At 37.2% G+C, this 27,337-nt stretch overlaps 3 protein-coding genes and 1 long non-coding RNA gene across 7 annotated transcripts; 2 read left to right on the forward strand and 2 right to left on the reverse strand.

The window, feature by feature from the left end:
- Positions 1-6,537: 6,537 nt before the first annotated feature.
- On the reverse strand, positions 6,538-10,083 carry LOC131690187 (uncharacterized). Of its 2 annotated transcripts, none has more exons than XM_058975761.1 (12): positions 9,896-10,083; positions 9,559-9,841; positions 9,456-9,501; positions 9,089-9,117; positions 8,617-9,034; positions 8,342-8,544; positions 8,151-8,183; positions 7,679-8,096; positions 7,448-7,608; positions 7,208-7,385; positions 6,988-7,115; positions 6,538-6,933 (listed from the first exon to the last, which is right to left on the reverse strand). In XM_058975761.1, exons 1-12 carry the CDS (start codon positions 9,973-9,975, stop codon positions 6,583-6,585), a joined length of 2,328 nt encoding a protein of 775 aa, XP_058831744.1. In that variant the 5' UTR covers positions 9,976-10,083; the 3' UTR covers positions 6,538-6,582. The 2 variants fall into 2 exon arrangements, with proteins under 2 accessions (XP_058831744.1, XP_058831743.1); XM_058975760.1 differs by having other exon boundaries at positions 9,089-9,121; positions 9,280-9,501; positions 9,896-10,082.
- A 6,797-nt stretch (positions 10,084-16,880) lies between these two features.
- LOC131690203 (uncharacterized) lies at positions 16,881-18,159 on the forward strand. The gene is made up of 3 exons (XR_009305531.1): positions 16,881-17,778; positions 17,840-17,964; positions 18,034-18,159. It is a non-coding gene; the product is annotated as an uncharacterized LOC131690203 (long non-coding RNA).
- Positions 18,160-20,942: 2,783 nt separating this feature from the next.
- LOC131690194 (uncharacterized) lies at positions 20,943-23,260 on the forward strand. The gene is made up of 8 exons (XM_058975776.1): positions 20,943-21,110; positions 21,168-21,447; positions 21,504-21,611; positions 21,671-21,865; positions 22,065-22,145; positions 22,201-22,323; positions 22,401-22,776; positions 22,832-23,260. The coding sequence occupies exons 1-8, from the start codon at positions 21,028-21,030 to the stop codon at positions 23,011-23,013; spliced, it is 1,428 nt and encodes a 475-aa protein (XP_058831759.1). The 5' UTR covers positions 20,943-21,027; the 3' UTR covers positions 23,014-23,260.
- On the reverse strand, positions 23,237-26,262 carry LOC131690192 (reticulon-4-interacting protein 1 homolog, mitochondrial-like). 3 transcript variants are annotated; one of them, XM_058975771.1, is made up of 7 exons: positions 26,122-26,262; positions 25,832-26,051; positions 25,421-25,501; positions 25,213-25,360; positions 24,434-25,147; positions 23,893-24,287; positions 23,237-23,838 (listed from the first exon to the last, which is right to left on the reverse strand). In XM_058975771.1, the coding sequence occupies exons 2-7, from the start codon at positions 25,877-25,879 to the stop codon at positions 23,752-23,754; spliced, it is 1,473 nt and encodes a 490-aa protein (XP_058831754.1). In that variant the 5' UTR covers positions 25,880-26,051; positions 26,122-26,262; the 3' UTR covers positions 23,237-23,751. The 3 variants fall into 3 exon arrangements, with proteins under 3 accessions (XP_058831754.1, XP_058831755.1, XP_058831757.1); XM_058975772.1 differs by having other exon boundaries at positions 25,421-25,632; XM_058975774.1 differs by having other exon boundaries at positions 25,421-25,703.
- Between the last annotated feature and the right edge of the window lie 1,075 nt (positions 26,263-27,337).

The raw sequence follows: 27,337 nt of genomic DNA on the forward strand, positions 1-27,337 counted from the left end.
ACTCGCGAAACTTTTTTTAGCTTTTTTGTATGCAAAATAACAAATAAAAATTATTCTGCAAAACTGAATTATCACGACCACACTTTGTGGGTGAATGGAGAACAGTGAGTCTATAGTTATGTAAGGTATGCAAACTAGGCTCGATGGAACTATCCAAGTCAGTCTTGGATACCACATATATTTAGAGCAACATCAAATGTTGCTTCAAGCTGTTTTCAACTCCTATTCGGCAGTTTTTTCGCCGCCACTCGCGTTACGGCTTGGTAAGGCCAAACTGGTGCCGAAGGGGGTTAATTAATGTTGTCTGAGGTATTCTTGAGGGTCACATCATTAGCGTTTCTGCATTAGAATCGGCAGACAGCTTTAGTTGATTCTAGGATTAGGGAATATGTTTAATGTGATAAATAATGTCTTGTTCGCTTCAGATAGTTTATATTCGAGCCAGTAGAACTCCTTGAGCGTCTCATATACGAGTTCCGACGGAAATTGAGGATTCGATGAAAGATATCTTCTATGAGACGGTCGACCGACGCGAGCTTTACAAGAGGGAATGAGATAGTTCTTCCATTGAAATGAAATCTGTAAGTAGCACTAACAAACATTTAATTTTAGGAACTGTAGGAGATAGCACTGGGCCTGTGGCTGGCCTTCGACTGGCATGGTCCATTCTCATTTACTATCTGTAAGTATAATAATAATCAATGATGGCAAAAAACATCCTAAATTTTTGAAGTGGAATACTTCTAACGTTTCAATAGGGGGTCGCGTTTCAAAATATCGGCTGTGGCAGTTGCGTCAGATTTTGAACGTTAATAACTTCCATCTTACTTAATAGCATGATTTGAGGTTTAAGGCAATTTTATCGAAAATATGTTCCGCACTGTAGTATTAAAATTTGGAGTATGTGTAATATGCATTAATACCGAAAATACTGTGTTTTAAAAAAAAACTTTCAAAAACTACCGAAAATGGTGAAAATTTTCAGCTCATCTCGGTCAGAGCCGTCAATATGGTGCATCAACCGAACACTTACATGATGAAAAGTTTTAAATATAGGTCCGCTACAGATTTGTTTCTAACAACATTCGTATTTGGTTGCTTGGCGCGAACGGATGGCTGTATATTAGTATTTGTGAGCTGTACACGACTGGTGGATGAATCAGTTTGTGTCGATACGTGCTACTAGCAGAGGCCATCATTTTCATTTCTGATGGATGAGAAGCGGGCGAGAAGGTGATTATTAGGATTCATCTCCGTGGATTAATTTGTGCAGCTCCGTGTTAGAAAGCAGGAACAATTGGAACAAAAATCTCCCACCCGGAGAATATTTTTGAACGTGAATATCTGTCATTGTACTGAATGGAAAAATAAGATTAAGATTCTGCTATCTGTTTGGAAATATGTAGAACAAGTTTGTATCCAATTCTGTAGGATGTACAATTACTAAAAATAACGGAAATAATGGATTGTATGAAAGTAGTAATTATCTGATCCATGATTGGTCGGTACAATTCGCTCAAGTAGCAAGCGTTGCTATGACTGCCTCTTTTTCATCGAATGAGCTGCGACACGTATAAAAAGGGAACATAAAAATTCGTTAATTTGTGTTCTGGCGTTGTAAGCGTAGCAGCTGCTGCGTTTCATGTCAGCTCGCATTCTTCGGTGGTAGGTGATACATCTCATGATTGCCGCCGGCGGTGCTGATAGCATTCGTGCCAGTTTCATGCATACACGGAAAATACAATGTTGACACACCACAGAAAAAGCAGAAAGCTCTTTCTGTGCCAGTTTTTCATATTTATTGATAGCAGGTGGCCTTACGAGTGCACTCATATCATTCTTAAACCTCAATTATTCTTTTCTGATTTTTAAATTTAAAAAAAACCAAATTAAATTCAACCAACAAACTGACAGTTGTCCGACTAAATGATGTATCTGCAAATATCTCGTTCGCCTCATTGTTAACCGGGACAGCACCCCACACCGCGTGATCTGGTACTTTGTCAATCTGCTAACAGCCTGCCATCCCAAGTTTCATCTGCAAACTATGGTAGATCTGATAAGGCAACCTATAGAGTCGTGCAAGTCGCAAGGGTTATTGTCCTAAAAGGAAACAAACTAAAAAATGTTTTTTTCAATAGTTTCGGGCCTAAAAATTGGAAAAAGACTGAGACACGGTACTAATATGCATCAGAATATGCCTTAACCCGCACACCCCTAAAGATCCCTATTGCAGGGTTATTGTGACAAATCCACTCTAAGATATCTCTATCGATCTGCTTGGTTAAGGTTTGCGTATATCGATATTTATGAAAACATGGGGTAAAACACGCCCTCTAAGGAAGTATGATCATAGTTTAGCTATAGAACATTAATTGGGAGAATTCAACCAACATTTCCCCCTGTAATCGGCATAACGCTTTGCAAAATGTTCAAAAACATGTAAAATTTGCAATGTTTCAAAATCATTAGAAATTACACTTTGAAAAATGGGCAAGGCAAAACGCACTTTTGAGGGGGTAAACTTCGCCACATTAAGGGGGCATGATTCACTACAACAACGGGACAGAAAGCTCGTTGGACAAATACGTAATTTTGTTTTTTGTCGGGATTTCACAAAAGTGTAGCTTTAAATCACCTTAGGTTGTGCAATTATTGGGTTTTCAAAACAGTTTTCCTGTTTTAGATTAGAAAGATGGGTAGATAATGTCAACGACATTACCGAAATGAAGTAGCATACATTTTAAGCTATTAATACGAATGCTGCAATTTTTACTAATTTCTGAAAGTTATTTCTAATGGAAATATCGAAATAACGGTACAAGTGTATCCTATTCTCTGCTGTTGCCAAATGAATTGTTTCACTCTCATTAAATGCTCTTTTCAGGGTTACCATATGAGGATAAATATGTTCGAATATTTTAGGTTTCGATAAACGTGTACCGATATTTCGGTATTTCCATTAGAAATAACGAAATAGCTGCTATGCTATATTTTTAGCATAGGCCTGCTAAGCCAAGACAAGTTTCAGATTCACTGTGTCTCATCGGCATAAACAGAACTTCTGCTCGGACGGGACATCACGTTTGATCAGTCGTTCGATTGAAACACAAAGTGTGTTTTAGTTTTAAGCGATATGCGTCAAGCCGGCGCTAATCTATTCCGACAAAAAGTTAGTGTCGGTTTCTGATGGGGCGAAGCCGAAGCGCAACCGTGTAACGAAATAGCTGGTTTTAATACAACCTATCAGAAGATAGTCAAAATTGAAGCATTCGTATTAACCCATTATAACCCAGCTATGTTAAAACTTTTGGTAATTTGTAAAATACTTCGTGAGCCCTCATATTATGCCGAATTAAGTATGGGAAAAATAAAATAACTACTTTGGAACGTTTTGTTGCGAAAAAAACTAACGTATGAAATTTCATACGCTGGGCTGATGGGTATCAAAAAATCATCACAGAGAAAATTCGGCTAAAATCTTTATATTCAGCATAAAATCGAATAATATCTTCAATCTTGCGAGATCATTCGTTTAGCAGCTTTTTTGAATGATTTTAACACTTCTCTCCTCTCTCGTGCCGTTTCGTCTCATGATTGGTTCGATGCATTAAACTATTTTTCCCTCAAACTTTGTAATTATTTTAAGAAAAAGAACATTTTCTCACGAGAATTTACATAAAAAATATTCTGGGTGGAACCAGGTATGGTTTGCCATGTATTAAGCATTTGTTAGCTTTCAATGCACTGATTCAACGTTAAAATCAGCGTGAAAGTTGTGAATCCCCTCCCGGTCCTAAAGAGGAAATAATTTTGCCTTAGGAAAAAAGATATCGGTTCAGCCTAGCGTATGAAATTTCATACCTTGAACTACCAGCAGAATTTTCGCAATTGTTTCACCAATTTCTTCCATTTTTTCGCACTGAGCCACATCTTTCACACCTCTCATGGCCATTCGTCCACAATCCGAAACAAGAATTAGTGATTTAGGAGAGAAAATAAATAATATGTATTGTTCATATTTTTGTTTAAATTTTGTCCAATTTTGACGTTTGAAAACACAATGGAAATTTACACTAAGAAAAATTATATGGTAACATTTACCATATGAGGAGGTTAATTCGACTTTTCGAGTATAGTGCTTTTTAGCCGACTATAGTATCAGGTCACTTTAACTATATCCATGTTCAAGTTTACTATACAAGAGCTCTTGACCACAATAGTACTATTGAACATTGTTTTGTAAGCAGGACCATTATAAGTGGGATGCTCGCCGTAACAATGTGCATCGTTATCTAGACCTGGAACTGTTTGTTATAACTAAGCGAGGAGAATGGGATGTTTTACCAGTTTTACCATGCTTTTTGCATAATAGTCAAATTGAACACTCTGTTGTGTGAATGACCATTAAAAGTGGGATGCTTGGTATAACAATAAGCATAGTCATCCTGAGCAGGACCTGCTTGCAATAACTAAAACCTTGGGGTTTTGATATTTTTCCACTAGTTATTTAAAAAAGAGCTATCACTGTTTTGGAAATGACGAGGGTGGATAAAAGAAAGTTTGAGCCAATCTTGGTTTTTGAAAGCATTCCTTAGTTTATTCATGATACACATTTTTTATAAAAATATTAATCGTCTCAGCATCCACATTTCAGCCTCCTTTTCTGCCTTTACGTTTAACTGAAAAATCGAAAATTTTATGATTTTAAAATATCGTTATTGAATTAAATTGAAGTATGTACTTACATAGTGCAATAAAGCAAAGCAAATACTTAGTAATACAGTCCTTTGTGAAACATGACCTTCTGTTTCGTAAAACTTTAAACCGATTCTTAATGTACAGACCTTTTGTGAGGCTAGTGCTAGGCCTAAATTTAGCTTTTAAATACCTTTCCTGACTGGAACTCTATCATACAACGGCTTTTGATGCTATCGCCTTACCCTAATATCACAGAGATAATATTATTGCAATAGTTAAAAAATTAAAATTTAAAAACATGTACGCCGAAAAGCACGCACGTATGTTCTTTATACATTTTTCGCTGCAATGGCCGCATCCTGCAGTAATACTTAATGGTAACGCAAACATTGACAAGTTTTATGGTTGTTAGTAATACAAAGAATTGTCAGCTGAAAACCACTATGCGCAGAAGCTGCTTTCGACAAGGGTAAAGTCCGCATAAACGGTGTATATAGTTATTTTAACCTTTACATTCTTATAACAACTATACATTTAGTGTTCACGACTTATTAATATATTGTGCAGAGGACAATCAAACGAAAAGTAGTTATAACAATGGCACTGGTTACATTCAAGATGTTTACCATGTTCATATTTTTATTTTTACTTTAATTTTAATAGTGATTCACACTATTCCAACAACAGCATAGTTGAGCGGTAATCGATTTTTGTTGTATTTTTTGCGATACAGCTGTTTAGTATTACCGATCTCATGGTCATTACTGCTATTTCGGCAAATAGTTAAAACAACCACGAAAGTCTGGTCACAGATACCACAGGTTTTTTCTCAGTGTATAAAAAAGATTATTGAGCATACACATTATAAACTATATGGTATTAATTAACGTTCACAGAAGACCAGAAGTTTTAAAACGCCTTTACTGCCGCTAGAAGCATAATTGTCCCATGTGTATAGGGATTCCCATAGCACATGGGACAGTTATGCTTCTAGCGGCAGTTTATTGTATAACAAGTATGATCCAGAAATGTGTTGTTTTTGCGTATGAAATTTCATACGCTAGGACATAATGGGTTAACAGCCTGAAGTGTATTCTACTTCACTCCGGTTATGTCTCTGACATTACACACCCATCTTTTATTTTCGCATTTTCTATTCCCCAGGATTCAACGAAATTTTTTTGGGATTGACATATTGAAGCAGTTTTCTCAATATTTTATTGTCAATATTCTTGTCTCGTGTAGGGTCCGCTTAATTTTGCAGTTTTTCAACGCAAACCAAAACTGCTTGTGCAACTTTTAACGCAGAAATCCGATTGAATCAACCTAAAAAATGCGTGTTTTCGTTTTATTTTTTTCTCAGTTTATAGTTACTAACGAAATGAGTTTGAAACACAAAAATTTTAACTTAATCAAATGCAAAAGCTTTGTTTTTGTGAACTTCTGTACGTGAACTAATGCACAACATTATGAACGTTATTTATAAAACATTCATGATTTAATACATCTTGATCATGATCTGGTTTCCGTGGTTGTGACAAGTTAGTTTACAAAATCAAAAGGTTGAATATTTTCTGATGAACGAAACTCGAAATACTATAGATGATCGTTAACTAATTAATGATTCCAAATATATTAGTCACGATTCACCATTTGTGCTTATGAAATATTTTACAAAAATATAAAATATTCGTGGATTCGTGAACTAGTTCATGATTCCTGGAATATTAGCCACGACTCACCATTCGTACTCGTGAAATAAAGTATTGATGAATTCGTAAACTGATAATTGATGCATCTGAATTTCGGAAATACATACAATCACACAAGTGAAAATTTCATTAGTACTTTGTTACTGTATTTCATGATAATAATATCAACTTAGTTCAGACTTCGATTCAAATCTGTTATTAATGCTGCAACACTAGCATCCTGTCGAGTCCCTTCATGAATCAAATTATAAAAATGCTGCTGAATGAACCTCAACACACTTGCACAACCATACGCATACTCAATGTGGAAAACGACGTACAGCTTAAACAGAAGATCCACTGCGTCTACAGCGGTTTTGCATTTGAAAATTGTGCTATCTAGGATAACAAAATATTCATTGACCTTATGAGATCTAGTATTTCCAACAGCGATAATAAACGGTGGCAACAACGTTCCTGTTTCCTCCTGATGAAATGTTTGCTTGTGTTGTGCGATTACTTCGGTTATTCCAGCTTCTGTCTACAATGAGTACAACGATTGAAGGTTTTGAAATGTGCACTACTCAATACTTACCTCCAACAAAACTATAAACGCATCTCGACACAATTTCAGTGATGGTTTAATTCGTGTTTTACACATTGGGATAGAACGTTGTCGCAATATCAATGGCAACGTGTAAAATGCCAGGAAAATCGAATTATCTGTAACGACAGAAAAATATTTGATACAAATCATTACTATTATTTTTCAACAACCATTCGAAAATAATTTGATTATACGTATATGAACTAACCGCAAATTTCAAAATGGTTGCCGAATGTAGAAAAAAGAGCCGTCGACAGCCACTTGTCGTCATCTACTAACATCTTATAACCATGGTAAACGTCTTTGAAGCGAGTTACGAATGTGGTAATCCGATCGCGAATACAGTCATGCTCGATAGAATGCATCGCACAGAAATCATAGCTAATCTGAAATTACCCAATAATGCATTACAAAAATATGCGTAGTTAAAATCAAACATGCATCTAACCAATTCGGTAATATCTTCATAACTAGCGAGCACTTCCCATTCCTCTAGGCGTATGGTTTTAGTAACTGCCTCGTAGCGCCGGAGCGGAAAGGAATCTTTCCAGGCAGTAATTATATCAGCTCTGTTCATATTGCTGCATTTTTTCAATTTTCGCTTCGCAACTGAAAGACAATTACGGACATTAAGCGAAAATTGATCGTGAGTTTTGCTCAATCAGAACTGAACACACACCTGAACAATCTAGTTGCGCTTCCTTTGAGAGTCCCTTCCAGTGACGTTCCTCTTGTTTAAATACTGCTGTAGCGTGTGGTACCACTGGATCACTTTTCTGCACATGAAATTGTTTATTTTTTGGCATCAGATATTTGTATCGCGCGAAAAGCAAACCCCCTGCTGTCAAACCACCCGATGGTGGTATGTACCAGATTCGTGGATCTTCGTCTGGCAGCTCGTCTAGTATTATTTGAACCATTGTAGTAAAGTTTTGATCCGTAATACGACCTTTCCCACTTTTGAAAAAGTATTCGACGAGAGCAGTTTTGATGTATTTACGTGAGTCTGCTGAATATATCCTTTTGCCATTTTCTATTCGGTATTGTTCGAGAAATTTTCGGCCCGACTCGTGCCATTGACAAATTTCAACAAGTGTCTGGAAATATTTTGGAACTCTAGATAACGATCAATTGAAAAACTTACTACTTACTTCACGGTTTCTTAATGGTCGTTCGCAGTCTGGCTGTAAAACAGGGAAACAAACATTTATTAAACTAAAATTGTTTTGCATTTCCGCAAATTGTACCTTCCTTACATCAGTACTTTAATACATTGTAAGTAAACAAGTTTAATGGATATATGTACTATATTATGTTGCCTCACTGTGAAACGATTACTTACATAGTCATGCAGTATTGCCGTCATATTCACATTTTGTTTTGATTTGGGATCCGACTGTGCAGGAACAGTTAGCTCGGAGTATGGAACGACTAATTGTGGAGATGGTTCCCGGCAGGCGTTTAGTTTAATAGTAGGATCTCCGGTAGCATGTACATCCGTTTTATTATTGTATCTACCATCAGCCTCTGAGCTGTCAGTCGCAACTGAAACAGACAATTACGGACATTAAGCGAAAATTGATCGTGAGTTTTGCTCAATCAGAACTGAACACACACCTGAACAATCTAGTTGCGCTTCCTTTGAGAGTCCCTTCCAGTGACGTTCCTCTTGTTTAAATACTGCTGTAGCGTGTGGTACCACTGGATCACTTTTCTGCACATGAAATTGTTTATTTTTTGGCATCAGATATTTGTATCGCGCGAAAAGCAAACCCCCTGCTGTCAAACCACCCGATGGTGGTATGTACCAGATTCGTGGATCTTCGTCTGGCAGCTCGTCTAGTATTATTTGAACCATTGTAGTAAAGTTTTGATCCGTAATACGACCTTTCCCACTTTTGAAAAAGTATTCGACGAGAGCAGTTTTGATGTATTTACGTGAGTCTGCTGAATATATCCTTTTGCCATTTTCTATTCGGTATTGTTCGAGAAATTTTCGGCCCGACTCGTGCCATTGACAAATTTCAACAAGTGTCTGGAAATATTTTGGAACTCTAGATAACGATCAATTGAAAAACTTACTACTTACTTCACGGTTTCTTAATGGTCGTTCGCAGTCTGGCTGTAAAACAGGGAAACAAACATTTATTAAACTAAAATTGTTTTGCATTTTCGTAAATTGTACCTTCCTTACATCAGTACTTTAATACATTGTAAGTAAACAAGTTTAATGGATATATGTACTATATTATGTTGCCTCACTGTGAAACGATTACTTACATAGTCATGCAGTATTGCCGTCATATTCACATTTTGTTTTGATTTGGGATCCGACTGTGCAGGAACAGTTAGCTCGGAGTATGGAACGACTAATTGTGGAGATGGTTCCCGGCAGGCGTTTAGTTTAATAGTAGGATCTCCGGTAGCATGTACATCCGTTTTATTATTGTATTTACCATCAGCCTCTGAGCTGTCAGTCACACCTGTCTGCCTTTTGTAACACTACAAGAGAACATAAGTTACATCACAACTATTAATATAATTGAAATGCCCTATTACCTTTTGCTGAAGATTGCGTCTCAATATTAACCTATATCGCATAGGCAAATCCTTACAGAGATCAATTATATCTACATCGAGAATGTAATCCAATAGGCTCACGTCGATTAAATTTTGAGTAAATCTATCCGCTAGGATTTCTAAGCCCCACTGGTGAAGTAGCAGTTGCATTTCTTCGTTCGGGAACTCCGTTTCACTGGGTACGTAAATGTCTTGCACAGCCTTATCAATTTGTTGAGGTTTCTTTGGAGAACTAGCTACGTTTGCGCGTCCTTGGTTAAGGCTAACATAAAAACTGGTTAAATTGATGTACTTCGTTGTTGTTCTGTAACAATACCTGGAATCGTTGTAAAAACCGGCATCAACCAATTCGTAGCCATCAATTATAACAGGTTCGTGTTTAATTTCAGCTTCCATGATCGTTACAGAACAATTAAAGCAGCAGTAAGTATACACTTCCTTAACCTGATATGAAGCTTACGCTAACCTAAGACAAGACGTGACAATAGGGGGGGCCGTTTTTGTTCCAATTTTCTCAGAATGTTCCAGCTCCGGATTGGTTATAACGTCTGGAATTTCCATTCAAAGTGGATTTTGACAGTTGGCTTTTAGGCCGTAATCATATGTTTGTCGAGATATATAATTATTTTCGTTTAACAAATGTTTGTCATACATTAGACGTTTATGTATCTCGCTGTAAGGAAAAAAAATTTTACAAGTCGTGCATACCAAGATGAACAATGAAAGGTTTACTATTTTTTCTGCATAGTTGAAGATAATTTATGCTATTCCCTATTCTAACAGGGATTGGCTCTCAAACGTGAAACTTATCCGATCGACGCGCCAACTAGATTTCATTATTGGTACCAGTCAAATGATGATAAAAATATTTTATTGCATTGATGATGTAGGACGGTTGTACTATTTTAATTGTTTTAAGATAAACAATACATAGTTCCACAAAAAATTTAAATACAGGTGATAAGAAAAAACTCGTTCTTTCGTTTGGCACCAAAACATTCAGTCGAACTCGATATTTTATTACGAATTATTGAGATCCGGAATTTTTTTTGTATTGTTGAGGTTACGTCGGTTGATTTAGATACGGGAAATGTTTACTTAGAAATTGGATTTATCAGTGGATAACCTCGACTTTCAATACCTGCACTCTTTAATCCAGTGATTTTCGCCCACTATCGTGTTTTTATTGAGATTTCAATCTCTAAATTTCATTTTAGCATAAACTGAAACCGGATGAACGAATTCTTAGTGGTGTTTCAAGATATTTACCATCAAGATATTTTTCAAACGTAGGAAACATATTTTCTTCATCAATTTTTCTTTTCATTAGATGAAATCACATTTGATTATAATTTTGATTGGGTTTATGAATTTCAAAATTTAATTTTCAATGTGTTTTGACAGTTGAAAGTAAAAACATCATCATTGCACTTTCATGCCATCTTGCGGTCTACATCCAGCTTTAGATCGCGAATTACGTTTGTCTTGTTGGGAACTTTGGATCAGTACTGTAATTGTAAGTTTTGTCAGGTTAGGCTCAAAATAAAGTTTCAGTGCCAATATCGGGAACGTAAGTCACATTTGACCTGCTTTTTAAATTGTATGTGGATTTGCTCCGCCGTGATAAATTTTATCAAAATGAAGTGCTGCGCTATGCACTGTGGCCGCACAAAACATTTTCAACCGAATCTTAGTTTCTTTCGCTTTCCGAAAGATCCAGTAATACGACAACAATGGGTACGTTTTTGTGTGCAGAGCGAAAAAGATATTCCGTTTTTTGTTATCAACGCAGGGACGAGGATTTGCAGCGTATGTTGAAATGTTCAATTTTTTTTCAATAAATGCTAATAACATCCTGTGTAGATACATTTTCCAAATGGAAAGAAAAAAATAGATGGAGTCTCAAATGTCCCTTCAATTAAAATGCCAATGGACGAGGAACGTGAAGCAGGAAATGTTGAGAACAACAATCTTTTGCTACCTTTAACCAACGACACGACTAGACACTTGCATTCCGAAACTGTATCTCAAATCTGACTACCCCTCAGTGACTCAGGTAACTGGAAATGTCAAATTTGATGTTTGCTTAAAATATTCATGAAACTAGCAGCTCTGACGAATCTGTTGCTATATTTTTTTCTAATAACAGTAACCCATGGTTACAATATTGTGACTATAAATAAACTGGCTAGTATCTTCAATTCTTTAAAATTAATTTTAAGATTATTGTTGAACAAATAAGCTTCCCGGCGCCGAATTTGCTCATTCCAGAGGTCAATTAGCTTGGGTGCGGAGAGAAAATGGTATCAGCTAACGAGAATCAACTGCGCTACGATGGCCGAGTGGTGGTCGTTACCGGTGCCGTGTGTACGGCCAAGATCTCTATACGTTTCCTGCCACATCTTTGTCAGATGTTTTTCTCGATTCGTGCTAAATTCTACCAGGTAGGAATTGCCAGGATCTTTGCACAGTTTATGTCCGATTTATGCCAGGGTTTTGCTCGGTTCCTGTCAAAATTTGCCAGAAAACGCGAGCGAAACCGAGTTCGTCCTAGCTCAACTAACCCGACAGGATACGCGCAGAAATCTGACAGGGCTGCCAAACCAAGACTTGCAGAAATTTAGCAGAGCGGTCTCTGCCAGAAAATTTGCTCACTTGGTACAGCTGTGCACATTTTTTTCTGTGTGTGAGTGCGGTTGTCATTTTTCTTTGATGAAGCCGAAAAAACAAGAGGATATGAAGAAGAAAAGCACAAACAGTTGACGTAGCGGGCCCTTCTGTTGCCATAAGTTTTGTTTCGGTTCGGTCATAGTTAATTTAATCGGATTTTTTTTCGAGGTAAAGTGTCCATAAGTGTTCTAATCGATAGATCCGAAGTGAAGCTCGGCCTTTTCTCACTTTTCATCGTGCGCCAAAGAATCAGGATGCTCGTTCGGATGTTGATGTTTACTTCAAGGGCCCCGGCCGCCATGCTTAATTTTGCAAGTATAATACTAATACACTCAAAAGTGTCAAATGTTCCCACCTTTCTCTCCATCTTGAACTTGATATACCTACACGGTTAAATAAAACAACCTGCAGAATAAGTTCTTTTAACTTACTTTTGAGTTGGGCGTCGCTTTCGCACTTATTAGTGTCAAAAACGGAAAGAGAGATTCGACTCAATCGAGGTCTTCCGTGGAGGAAGGTACTTTTGAGTTGTTTGGGGTGAACTCAAAATTAGGTAAATTCAACTTAAATTTGAGCATAAAAAACCTATCAATGAGTTGTAATTTTTGCCGTGGTTAAATGGAAACTACCTTCAACACGGTTTACCTAATTTTAAGTTCCCCCACGATACCACGAGATTGAGTCAAAGGAACTCAATTTTAGGTAGTTTTTCGTTTCCGTGTAGAAAATTGGCAGTGGCCGCCCTCTAAGAACGGTTGGTTTCAAAATCGACCAATAAAGGACGTTCGTTGGACCAATTTGTACAACGTCCAAATAACCGTTCAACAAACGTCCATCGTTGGATCCGTGTTGAACGGTTTTGCCACAATTTTTTGGACGTCTTAGTGGGCGGCAAGAAAAACTCTACACGGTAAAAAAACTTTACCCATTTTATGTATTAAAATTGCACATTTTCGTATTTTTTTTGTTTCTAACAATGAGTACTTTTCATCCATTTCACAACTACTCGATGAGGTATGTCAATGTCAAAGGGTACCCTAATAAAAATATTATGCACGAACTTTACCCCATATAGTCCAAAGATTCCACATATTATTGGGATGATACCCTGAACAGGTCGTTAGGCTCTTGAATGATAAGATGTTAATTAGGGCATAGATAACAGACGTTTAGGCTAGAAGTAAATTTCTTCAAAAACCTGTGTAAACTTTCAAACTGACAAACGTTGGAAATCCGTGTTTCACTATTGCCATCTGCGCAACTGTTTGCTACACGTATTTGACGGCTGCACTCTAACTGCATTGAATCGATCACTGTGCCATCTACAAACGTTTGCCAAACGTATTTCGGGCGTATGATTTTGACATTAAAAATGTCTTACTCCACTATCTGGGGCTAGGTGTCATTCTAAAATCTAAACTATCTCCCATGTAACGAAACTATGTAAGGTTTGCACGCTTATAACTCCGATATTACAAAATGGATTTTAATCATTCATACACCAACCGATTCAGAAACACCTAACTTAAATATTGGTAATAATTTAAAATCTCCCCAATAAAAGTAGACTTTTAAAAATTGGTAAAATTAAAAAGTTCACGAAAAAGGGAAAATTACCATTCGTGATGCAGATTTCTCAGACACAGCCGTCATTAGAGGGTAGGTTAGTGGCTCAATCACAAACGAAAAGTCATAAATAGAAGCAACGCATGTCCGTTTAAATCAGTTGTTGCTCTTATCCCATATGAGCAACATCGTCTCCGGGCGATGCAATAAGCGCTATCGATTTTCGGCAACGTTGGCATTCGCATACACTCGCACCTAAGTGACTAAACCATATACGGTTAGTTTATAAATAGAGGTGACCCGTACCCGTTTGAATCAGTTTTTGTTCTTATGTCGAACGGGGAAGATCATGGCTGCAGTGTCTGGGCACTACAATAAGCGGTAGACGCTATGCATTTTCGGCAGCGGTGGCCGTGTGCGGATTTTTCGGGTACCAGCACGGTGTCACAGAATGATTTGCAAAGTGGGTGGGTGGGGTGGTTTGGATTTAATTCAATACGGTGTGTGCTGCTTAAGAGTGTTGCGTTTGAAAAAAATATATTTATTTTTATGCATGCGTGTGCCTTGTAACTTGTTAATCCATGTTTACGGCGCTTTGAAGCTGCGTAGGGTAAAGAGCCTATTGGTTTTCATATGTTTCATATTTCGGTTATATGTGATATATATATTTCGGTTATGTTTTTTATCAGTAAGGCATCTGACAACGTGCTTCTGTAGTTATTGCACTGTTCAGCAGCGTAGTATTTTATATAGGAGAGTACACTCAGGTTTTTTACGCGGATTTTGAAACTGAAAACCGCGTATCATTTACGCGGTTTTCATTTGCACGGCCTGTATTCCCTGCGTGAAAAATCTGAGTGTAATTGCATCGGAAACAATCACATTCCCAGCAAAACTTTTTGTTTTCTAATTTCAAACACTTTTGTTTCGTACTGCACACAACGGAAAATTTTAAAACAGAACTTACCGTCCCAGCAGCGGTTTAAGCGGGTGTTCTTTTTCGATTCAAATTCAAGCCATGTCTTAAGCGTTACTGGACTTAAAATTGTTTTCCCAGTTTATCCAGTCAGAGTGTCTGTCCTGCCCTATGTATTTAAAACACAGTTCTAATTGCGTTTTAAAGTTTACAACTAATAGAACGGTTGGGTATATTAATTTAAATTTAAAAAAAAATCTGTTTTACATTATGAAACACACCGCTGTACTGAAGATATAATTATGTCAGTCCTATTACCACATAAAACACCTATATAACATAAGACGCTGCAGAATTGGTTCAACAATACAATGTTTACACTACAGAGTTATAACATGTAATAATAATTATCAACAAGAAAAATGTCACCAAGATAGCATAAAAACCCGTTTTAACTGGTAGTGCGAACGTTGTATAACAATGTAATTTATCAAATAATTTCCTTTTTTCCACCACTAATCTATCAAGAAATACTTAACCTTAAGATTGTTTACTTAAGTTCATTAGTACATTATTGAAAATTTAAATGGAAAATGAAATTTCATATTTCATGGAGAATCTGTATATTTCCGTTGGCGGGCGTGGGCTTCCTCATCACAGTTCTCAATATGGAACTTTTCTTTTGAATATATGTTCTGGCCTATAGCCTATTTTTACTAGATGGATCAGCCAAATAACGCCAATCACCTAGTGAGACACTTGATTAATTGTAATAATAGATTACCGCTAAATGACCTTCAATAAATTATGTTGTAATGGGAAGGGTATATAGAAAATTGTAACATATGAAAACAGGCGAGTGAGCAAGAACGTGTCGATATGTGTGATAGATAAAATTCATTTGCACGCTCTTGAAAAAAGCTACATTTTTAATGTCACCGTGGTCGTGTCCTGTACACAACCCTTTAATTTTTTTTTTCGAAATTTCAGTAGCGGGCTTGGTAGCGGGTATTTATACACGATTCAAATCGAGCTTAAACGTCTGTTATCTGTGATTAGGGTATATTGATCTTAATAATGGGTGAAAAATCCTTAAGAAGTATTTCAAGCGAGTTAACCTGCAAACTAAGGATCGTAGCGGAACCTGCAAATTATCGGCCTGCATCGGAGTCCGTGGCGGAAACGGAACACTTCGGCAATGCTCCGAAAACAACGGCTGTTTGGACTACTGAGGATGTTGCAAATATGGGCCAGTTCGGCATTTTTAGAGAAGCCAAAAGATCCAGCCATCAAAAATATATCCAGTTGGCGGTTTTATTTTATTAAGTAGTTTTAGAATAGGATCTATCTAGACTCCTCATCCTGGACTCCTGGACCACTTTTTAGTTAGACCTCCACTAGTTTTTGTCCAATTAAAAAGCGTCTGAAAGTCAAAATCTCATGTCAAATTCACTTTAACAATCTATTTATCAATCTCTTACACTACTAATGTCTTCTTTGGAGAGTTTTAGACATTTTTTAGTTGGTCCAACTAGCGAATCAAATTCGTTAGTTGGACAGAGGCTGTGGCCCAACCAGCGAATCACGACTATAAATGTTATTTTATTTTTTTTTAATTCAGAAATAATTCTATTGACAGTATTTTTCATTCTGGCGCGATTTTCATGAATGGGTATTTTTACGCATTTCATTGCAACAGTTCCGCGAAAAAAAATGAGCAAAACATACCCTGGTTGATGTACTAGACCTGTACTCACTTATGGGTACAAACTCCTTACCCATTTAATGGGTTATTCCAGTTTTATTGAAAATGTGTAGTTTTCTACGCATTAATGGGTACTTTATTTTATCAGTGTAGTAAGAGAACTGCGAAGAGAAAACAGCATTTTTGGCAATGTATAGACTTTTTATGTACGTACACGTCACATGACACAAACACTACATCACTAGCTGGTGGAAAACAATAAACAAAGACGGCAAAAGTGAATGGGATTGTTTTCAACCTAGAAACTGCGTTAGTGTTCGTGAGACCGGCCGACAAGAACTCAATGCCCCGGCATTGTATGGCAACACGTCCAATGTTATAATGTTTGACAGCTAAACGCGAATCCAATCGATCCAAAATGGAGTCTTCGCTGTTCTTTTTCTAGAGTTTTTTTCTAGTAGTGGCGTAGTACCCATAAAATGGGTACAAATTTCCTACCACATTTGATTCGCTAGTTGGACCAACTGACAAATGTCAAAAACGCTCCTAAGAAGACATTAGCAGTGTAAAAATATAGATTTTTAAATAGATTTTCAAAGTGAATTTGATATGAGATTTTGACATTCAGATGCTTTTTAATTGGACAGTGGTCCAACTAGCGGAGGTCCAACTAAAAGCGGTCCAGTTAGAAAATGTCCAACCAGCGAATCACGACTGTATCACAATACTTTCCAAAATTCATTCATCAGATTGCAACATTTTACAAGTCTTCTGCTCGATTGGAATGAAATTGACAGGTCTCGTGCCCGATTGGAATGACACTGCCATATAAATGGGAAACAAACGATTGACATGTCGAGTCTATCCAGAAGGATTCAGCGTCGTTATCTCGAGAGAGTTCCGTACAGAGAAATGCGTAACACTGCATAAAATCAGAGTGTATGTATGCACTCAGCACAAAATGAGGCCAGAGAACCCGGACAGAACGGAAAATCGGAATTGATAGTCGAAACATTGTATTTACAACAGTTATCGTTATTAACAACAATTTTTATAGTAACATCAATTTTTTGGTTTCAGTACTTTCTAAGATTTTACACAAAAATGACGCTTTTCGTTTTTTTGTGTATTTTATTTGTTATTATTTTCAAACGCACTTTTTTCACCATGGCGTCCAATTTGACCGCTTTGTGGCATGTTTTCCAGTTTTTAAAACTTTGGTATGGAGATATTATATATACTGTGATGAAGAGAAATCTACCCTAATAAAAAATATTATACACGAACTTTAACCTATATAGTCCACCGATTCCACATATTGCTTGGATGATACCCTGAACAGGTCGTTGGGCTCTTGAATCATAAGATGTTTATTAGGGTAGTTCAATATTTCCTATTTACAGGCCGGCAATCGTGAACTGATCCGGGCCAGTTTTTGGCCGCGTGGTCGATCATCAAAAACAGACAAAAGCGAGGATAAAAGGCAACAAATGTCAGGAGAATGTTCGGCGGAACATGAAAAGTTGAAGTATGATTCAATATTGTCACGACTGCTAAAGGTTTTGTTTGCTAACTTTTCATTTCACGATTTTTTCAGTTGGCAAGATTTTGCTCTATTACCGGACAATGTTGCGCGTTTTCATTTCGAGTTCCCATATGCGATGTGCTTCCGGAATCGATTATAACGTGGAGAAGAGATATTGTGTAAGCATCTATATACTGCAATTCAAACATGAATAAAAAAAATAAAAAAAAAAGATTACTTTTAAATCCCAATTAATCTGCAAATCAAATTTAACAGTAAATCCGATGAAAAAAAAAACAAATAAAATCATTGTTAAAACAATGTAAAACAAGGTCTTGACATCCAAAATCTACAACAGAATAACAACATAAATCGTTGTAAGTGATTTCAGAACTAGGGGCAGATCACTTGTGATGCATTTTTAAAAATCAGCGAAATTAAATGCATTTATTTCCATCAAAATGGATATTCATAATGTATTTTGCGTCGCGTGCAATGTTTTTGCGTTGCGTGCAATGTTGTTTGCGTTGCGTGTAAGACGTCAAAACCCTACAGAAAAACTAGTCCTACATTTAACAAAACGTCGAACAAAGTGGATCAGCGTAGTACGTTTGTCAAACAAACTTTTCTGCGAGGGAGTGCAAAGCTGATGCAAAAATGGAAATTAAATGCATTTTTTCTAATTTGATGCAAATTTGGTATACATTCTTCGAGTGATCTGCCCCTAGTTTCAGAATGTATGGAAAAAGTTGTTTTTTCACTGTCACATCGCTTAACAACCCCCTTTTTATGTAAAAATCGGTTTTACAACGAACTTGATTGCAGAAACAACAATTTTGATCGTATTTTCATTGTACATTTTGCATCATATCTGATTCTTTCACATCGTTTTTCATTGTGATGTAACCTAGGGGCAGATCACTCTAGGAATGTATAACAAATTTGCATCAACTTAGAAAGAATGCATTTAATTTCCATTTTTGCATCAACTTTGCACTCCCTCGCAGAAAAGATTACTTAACAATCGTCCTACGCTGATCCACTTTGTACGATGTTTTGTCGAATGTAGGGCTGTTTTTTGTAGGGTTTTGACGCTTTACACGCAACGCAAAATGCATTACGAATTTCGATTTTGATGGAAAGAAATGCATTTAATTTCGCTGATTTTTAAAAATGCATCAAGTGATCTGCCCCTAGGATGTAACAATGAAAATCGTTGTAATTACGTTATACATTTTTATTCGGGATAGCACGAGAAAAGAATTCAAGCATGATTTTTGAAAACACCGTAACTAACAAATGTAAACAAACTGAGATTATCACTCCCAGAGATACCAAGTATTTTTCCAAGAAGTCTGGAAAATTTTTGGAAAAAGTCTGGATTTGTCTGGATGGCCAAAAAATTTTTTTTTGAGTGAGCTTCATTTTACATCTATGAGCTGTATTTTGGCAATTTACTAATGTTCGACCGAAAATAAAAGTCGCAAGGATAGAATATGCTTCGTAAAACGTTCCGTTCCAAATTCATTAGAATATAAAAATCGGAAATAAACTTCAAGCGTAAAAATCGGACGGACATTCTTCAGCATAAGAATCGCTTAAAAATTGTTCACCAGCAAAACTCGGTAAGAATGAGCCTCCAGCATAAGCTACAGGAGCTACAGATGCTCGTGATTTTCAAGATTAAAAGTTGGCTAACAAAAACTTCTTTGTAAGAATCGGACATATTTTCTTCCGGTTTTTATACTGAAGGTTTTTTCATCCGACTCTTGCAGAGGAAAGTCCCAGTTCGATTTTTATGCTTGAAGTTTATATCCGGTTTTATATTCTAAAATATTTGAAACGGGTTTTACGAAGCATGTTTTGTCCTTGCGACTTTTATTTTCGGTCGCTTTTATAAAACGTTAACAATATATCTCGGCTTTCTGAAAATTCATTAGTTGCCCCGCCAATCTGACCAATTTAAATGTTTAATTTACAGCATAAAGCATATGAATTAAATTTGAGTCTCTGAGCTTTCAGTATCTTGCATTACTGAACTCGAAGCTGATTAAAACTCAACAAAATTTATTCACATTTAGCGAAAAAAAATTTTGGTACGTTGTGTTTCCAGTATTTCTAAAAAGTTTTGTTTTAGAAATCGTAGGTTAAAAGGCAGTTCAAAAATCAACTATGCATTCTTGTAACTCATTTTATTTTCGAAATTGTCTTGATAAATCTGGACAAATTTTCAGAATTCTGGATCAGACAAACATAAATCTGTATGTCTGGACGACACTTAAAAATTTGGATGAATCCAGATAAATCTGGAAGGTTGGCACCCCTGAATTCACTCCCCCGCATTCTACGCATCTTAATGTGCATGTTGACAAACTTTCGTTTCATTATTCGGTAATGCAGCTGAAAAACTAATTGAAAAATGTCGAAAGTGTAAGCGTGATGCTCAGAATAACGTATCCTTTATTTGTCTTCAACACACTGCTCAAAAGTGACAAACTATACAAATGTTGGTTGTCCTCATTGGCATACTGCCTCGGCGGAACAGTTCAGTCAAAGAATTGATTAAAAAATGATAAGATTAGTCACCACAATTGACGAAACTGAAATAACGTAAGTGCAACAAAGATACCAAAACTAACGAAAGTAAAACGACGAAACTGTGAGCGTGATACTAATAACATCGTAACTTTAATTTTTCTTCAATCCGCTCTTTTAATTATCGTGATCGCGAATGTTCGTTCCATTCAATGAAAAGGCACCTTTGGTGAGCATTTTGGCTGAATAATTGGTGTAAAAATCGGTATAATTTTTAAAAAACATTTAAAACAAAACTTCGAAAATGTCATCGCCGTTTTCTCTGTTTTGGGTCAAATGCGAGTTTCGCTGTTTTCAAAATTCATGCTTCAATTGTAATCTCTTTTAGCGCGAGTCTTTATCCAGAGGGATTCAGTGTCTTTAACCTTTCTATTTTAACGTCTTAAATGTAAACAAACTGAACAGGCGCAGAATACTGATGTTAAAATCCAATTTAATTTAAATTATAATTTTTTTTTATTGTATCTCACGATGGAAATTGAAATCAAGAGTGAACCGCTTACAGAAATGAGCTATGGCGAATTGACAGCAACGCTTGAAGACCACAATTCAAGGTTTTGACTTTATATTCGTTTGTAAAATTCCGTTTTGGATAACGTAAAATATTTTAGCGTTTGTGAAGAATTTTCCTACGTAGATACTGGCAGCAATATTTCCAACAAACGGCGCCTGAACGAAACGGATCCAAAAGAAAATGGGGTCTTCAATTCCTGTGATGAGTTACTACTTCTACTGAAACAGTGGGAGTTGGAGATTTTGTGGGACAGGTTTTCGAAGAATCTTATTGATGTGAATCTCTTGGATTGCATGGTAGATATGGACATCGTTGACTTGTGTGAAGGTCTTCCCCTGCGGTACAGAATTATTCTCAGACAGAAGATTCGACAAAAGGTACGATCAAAAGTTAAATTATTGCTTTTTTCATCGAATACCCTTTTCCGTTTTAGCGCTGCAGGAATGATGATCTATCTAAATCTGCCCATAAGCGTAGGAGAAAGAGAGCAGTATCAATAGCGAAAAATGGAAACATTTTCCATGGTCAATCAAATGCGCCTGTGAGTGATTGCTTTAAACATCTTTATATTTCAATAAAAAAAATTGGTTGTTCTAACAGGCCTCTAGTTCGCTTTCAATTACTGGATTTACTAATTTGAAGGCTCCGGTTAATTGCTCAACATTACTAAATGCAGATATGGATCTTTTAAGCAACTCTCCAGAATCGCAGAAAACAGGAAAAACTCGCGCTCCATCGCAAGATGACAGATGTAAACAGGCAATTGATGAATCATCAACATGTGGATTGGTGGAGGTAGTAAAATTAGCTTTAGGATTCTTTTCTGTTACGAGCTGTGATATGGATTGTCAGTTCTATTTATTGCTAATATCTGCATGACACTGTGGAAATGTTTAGATACCGCTTGTGTTGTAGTTTCATCGTAATTGTATAAAAATTCAATTTCATAGTAATTTGACAAGCACTACTGATCAGAATATTATGTCCATTTTAGGATTTGAAACCGCAATCTCAGATTGCTCTAGCAAGTTACATTGACAGCGATACATCTTCAGAAACCGATGGAGTGAATAATGTGAGCTATAGAAAAAAATATTTATATAAAATGCTTAACATGAAGTTCGTTACAGGAATCTGCGAACAATAGTTGTGATTCAATTTTGGTGCATGACACAAATCAACGAAAAACGGGTGAAACTAGCATAATTCACGCAACAAATATCAGTAGAATTCAAAAGTCTCGTTCTAACCAGGTAAATTTTCAGTGTATGTGGGTTATAGAAAAATTGATATATTACGATTTGAATTTCGTCTTCAAATAATCGAAAAGTGCGACCAGATATTGAAAATGGAAAAGAAAGTCAAAAGGATGGAATCTGAAAACCAAATGCTTTGGGAACGGAACATGTCCCTTCATAATGTACTCAGCATTTCCCAACCAACGCGGGCTGCTTCATTCAAGTCCTACCTAAATTATCCGAACGGCGATCAAGTGTTGGAGATGCATCGGATAGCAGCAAATAAAGACTCCATATTCGCCAGACTACTTCTTGAAGTCCTCTATCCTGCGGGATTCAAAGAGATGAGTATAAGTGGAAAACCGTCGAGAAATCCTAGTGGGGCAAAAAAGAATGCAGTAGAAAAGGAGACATTAATCGTGGTACCAAAAAACGAGATGCCCACGAGTGACAGAGAATGGATCTATGGTAAATGCTGTGTTCTAAATGCTCTACATGAATATCAATTCGTTTCGTTTTGCAGAAATGTTCTATGATCGTTTCATAATGCTGGGTATGTCCGAATCAGATGCACGAGCAGGCTCAAATCAATATCGTGTTAATAGCCTTTTACGAGCAGCATTTAAAAATGAAAGAAGACGCAAATCGCGAACAACTGAGCAAGTACCAACCGATCATTTATCGCGTTCTTACGATGGTGTGTAGATTTTAGCTCGAGCATAAATTTTTTCTTTTAAAATCCGCCTACAGAGACCACAACTGGTAGGTTCCTGCGAAGTAATAAAGCTAATTTTTGTTCGAAAAAGTGATCCATTATGAATTGAGGTAAGGTTGAATAGGACGCATTTCTCAATTTGGTACTGATGCAATAATACTTCAGTAAATTTAAGATGCCTTGTGATACATAAATTTAAAACAAATAAACCAGTATGTTTGCAAACACAAAGATGAAGACATTTTTTTCATTTTCCTACAGTTGTAATTCGCTACCGATATTACATTTTTGAACTAATGAAACTTTTCGTGAAACTAAATAGCAGACCTAGGTATAGTAAGATCAGGTTTTTTGCATCACCTTGAAAAAAAAGCTAAATTACTGATGTGGGTTCTGCTAATTGGCTTCATGAGAAAGAATTTTTAACAGCAAACGGTAGAAAGATATTTGCGTAAGCCACAATTTTTAATAAAAACTATGTAAATTTTTATGGCAAACTGATGTTCACCAACATCACTACTAACATAAAGAGATGGAACTAAAACCTGTTGCAAGAAATCTTAAAACTGTTAGATACCCAAGAAAGCGATTGTTGTTTAGAATTACACATAGATGCGCGCTGTGGAATTGACAATTGTCACAATTTGAGAACTAGTAAATCTTCATGATAAAAATGGTGTTAAGTCTGTTTGTGCAGTACTGTTCCCAAGTTCAACCAATTACTACGCTCATCGAAACGTAATGATAGTGCTACCAATACTTTTCTCACTGCAAATGTGGTCAAGCGCCCGTTCAACTTCATTTGGGGTGTAAACCTACAACGAAACATGTTTGTACTCGCAGCAAAATGAGCGAGCTTTACAACTTACCCTGTCAACAACTGTTTTCAACGTTTCATCATTCACAAACCCAGCCAGTCTTTCCAGCACCAAGTGACACAGATGTGGTCCTCCCCAATCAGGATGTGTTCGAAAGAGTGCTGCTGTCACTTTCCGAAACCTTACGAGAATACTGAGAAGCACCCGCATCAGGGGGCCGAACTCATCCGATGCGAGTTCTGGTTCAACTGCGTCTATAATTTTACCGCCTTTGGCAAGAAATTTTTCCAGAAATTTGTGATCGTATGCTATTCGGGTCGTTAGGAAGATGTAGTCAAACTTTTCTCTACCCGTCAGTTCGTTGATCAGATTTGACTTTTCTACGTTAACGTCGATGAAGTTGGATCGAAAGTGCTCGTTGGCGAACGTGATTATGTCACTGGCACCTAGAGTGGAAAATTGGAATGATTACTGGTTACAATGTGAAACTTCACAATCACAAATACCTCTTTCTTCTGCAAGCGTTTTGATTTTGAAATTCGATAAAATTTGTCAGATTACAAACTACCGGTTGGCTTAAAATCAAACTTACCTAGCTCATGAATGACCGGTGCGGATCTGGTGTGACAAGTAACAGCGACCTGAGCTCCCCATTTGTTAGCTAATTGTGTTATGACGCATCCTACAGGCGAGCATGCATCCTGTACCAATATTCGTTTTCCTTTGGAAGTATGTTCCGTGAGACAGTTAGCATCCATCAAACTTAATGCTATGCAGCCACTGTATGGCAAACTGGCGGCACCCTCGAAACCAATTAGGAATGGTTTTCTGGATATTCGAGTTTCAGGTACAACAACAAGTTCTGCAGCAGTACCCGACTCATGCCAGGGAGCTACCAACCACACTTCATCACCAATTTCTATACCACTTTTTGTACCTTTCCCGACGGCTTCAACGATCCCTGCACATGAACGCCCTAGTACTAATGGAAGTTCCGGATTGTAGTTGGTGTCGTAGTTCTTAATCATCCGTCGAAGGGTTCGTCCGTAGCCGAATGCTATTCGGCGATCTATTCGGTTCAGGGCTGCTGCACGTACGCGCACTAGTATATCGGAGGACGATTCAAACTGTGGAACAGAAGTATTGCACACGGTTACATTATCCGGATCCCGGAATGAAGTACAGGCGATTGATTTCATAATTGGTGTTGCCAGATGGGGTCGTGCTAACCAAAAACCGAGTAGGACACCTCCAGTGGTACCGAAACCAATTCCAACCAGAATGAAGAATGCGTTGTTGCGTGAAACTAATAAGGAGAAGAAAAACGGATATTGAATGTTAATTCTACCAATAATATTTTCAAGCACCTACTCTCATCCCGGAAAAGGATCCGTAGCTGTTCATAGATTATTGTTGGATCTGCCACCTCTCTAGCAGTGTCTTTCAGTCTTTGAATCAACGTTAAAACATTGGACCACGCATTTCTCACAGCCGTGTTGGCAGTAGTATCATTTAAAGCCTACAATAGAATTATGTTCAAATGATTCATCGAATTGCACCACTCGTATCTACTACTCACTCGCATAGCCATATTGCGACCTTCGTCCGAGTACTGTCTCACTACTCGGAGCCCACTTTCGGTAGCCATATTTATGTTCGTCTAGGATGTTACCAAATCAACACAGCAGTATCGAAAATATACAAAAAATCAGACTATGCACTATTATTGTTTATATCCCTTAAGCTAGGTTTACGATTGTTTTCTTTAGATCCGTTCACCACCGCTTATCACTAACATTGAGTATTCGACAGAAGTGACGATGAAAGCATGAATAAGAAGAAATACAGATGGATACAATCACCTATAGTAATGAATCGAGTATCGATTTATCAGTTTAATATAATATGCACAGTCATTACGTAACATCGACTTAAAATCTAATTAGCCAATCTAAAGTCATGCAAACATCTTGAAGCAAAGGTCGCTCACCTGCATCGATTGGACAGCATCTACAAGACGGTCCCGAACTTCTTCCATTTCAACCGTGATGATGCTTCAAGGCTTTTCTTGAGACCAGTTTCTCTGGTTGACTTAATCTAATGTATACGATAGTAGCAAATTGTATCTCTTATCGTTCGGTGGTCATTACTCTATGCATTTCTCTGCTAAACCCTCCTACAAGAGGGTTACCTCTTAGCTAAAACCAATTCTTTGAAAATCGGAGAAAAACGCAATAAGGAATGGGTGTAAACCGAAGCAAATTTGTGCACTTAACTTACCATATTTTTCTTGAAACTGTGCCAAGGAAAAAAATAGACTTTTCATAAATTTTCGGTGATTTTCTTCCGATCTATACGTCTGATTTTTGCATTCTGTAACAATAAAAAGCGACCAACGAAACCAAAACAAATCGATATTTTTATCATCCGTACTTTGACGTTTCGAAACAAGTCACGTTAGTACTTCTAGTGGTCACTGTGAGTCGCTATTATCTTTACGAAGAAACCCAGTTAAGCTCAGCCGGAAAATCAGACGGAATGCTGAATGGTTCTAATTCCCAGTTAAACTCAACCGGAAATGAACTGGAGTTCTGGCTGGTTCCAGTTCGTATTCCCAGTGACACAACCGATTCTAACTAGAATCGGTTGTGTCACTGGAGCCGGAATACGAGCTGGAACCAGCCAGAATTCCGGGCTGGGCTAGAGTATATATACACGGTTAAAATAAAGTACCCATTTATGAGTACCATTATGCTCATCTCCGACGAAACTGGGAAAACTCATTTATTGAGTACACTGCAAAAAAACCCATTTTATATATTCTATGCTTTCTTTTGTGTTGTGCTCGTTTCCAGCACACTTGCCCAGTAAAGTTCAGCCGGAAATGAACTGGAATTCTGGCTGGTTCCAGCTCGTATACGGGCTCCAGTGACACAACCGATTCTAACTAGAATCGGTTGTGTCACTGGAGCCGGAATACGGACTGGAACCAGCCAGAATTCCGATTCATTTCCGGCTGAGCTTAACTGGGTGTATGTACAATCTTGAACAAAAGCGATTATAACTACTCGAGGGAGTAAAGCGCTACCACAGAGAACAGACGTCCATCTTCAGCATTCAACTTGTGTAAAATCTCTAACGGTTTCGAAGATAGTTGGGATATCCAAACCAGGTGCGCTACTGTAGTCATGTTTTTTTTTGTGGCTGAGTTCGACAGAATTGACAGCGGTTATTCCTCTACCCAGTCAAACTAGTCCGGAACCGATTCGGACTTCCAGCATGAATTCCAGCTCAAATGCATGAACCGATAGAGTCGGAATCGGTTGTTTTCTTTGAGCAAGATTCCATACTGAATCCATTCAGGATTTCGAACCGGTTCCGGAATGGATTTGACGGATAGTTGGGATAGGTTGGTGTGGCGGCGCTAGTGTTTGTCGTATATTAATTCAAATGTTTATACACGTCCTGGGAGTGATAAAGTGGGATAAATGCTCGA

Source organism: Topomyia yanbarensis, chromosome 3 (genome assembly GCF_030247195.1).
Source record: "Topomyia yanbarensis strain Yona2022 chromosome 3, ASM3024719v1, whole genome shotgun sequence".
In the NCBI taxonomy this organism is placed as follows: Eukaryota; Metazoa; Arthropoda; class Insecta; order Diptera; family Culicidae; genus Topomyia; species Topomyia yanbarensis.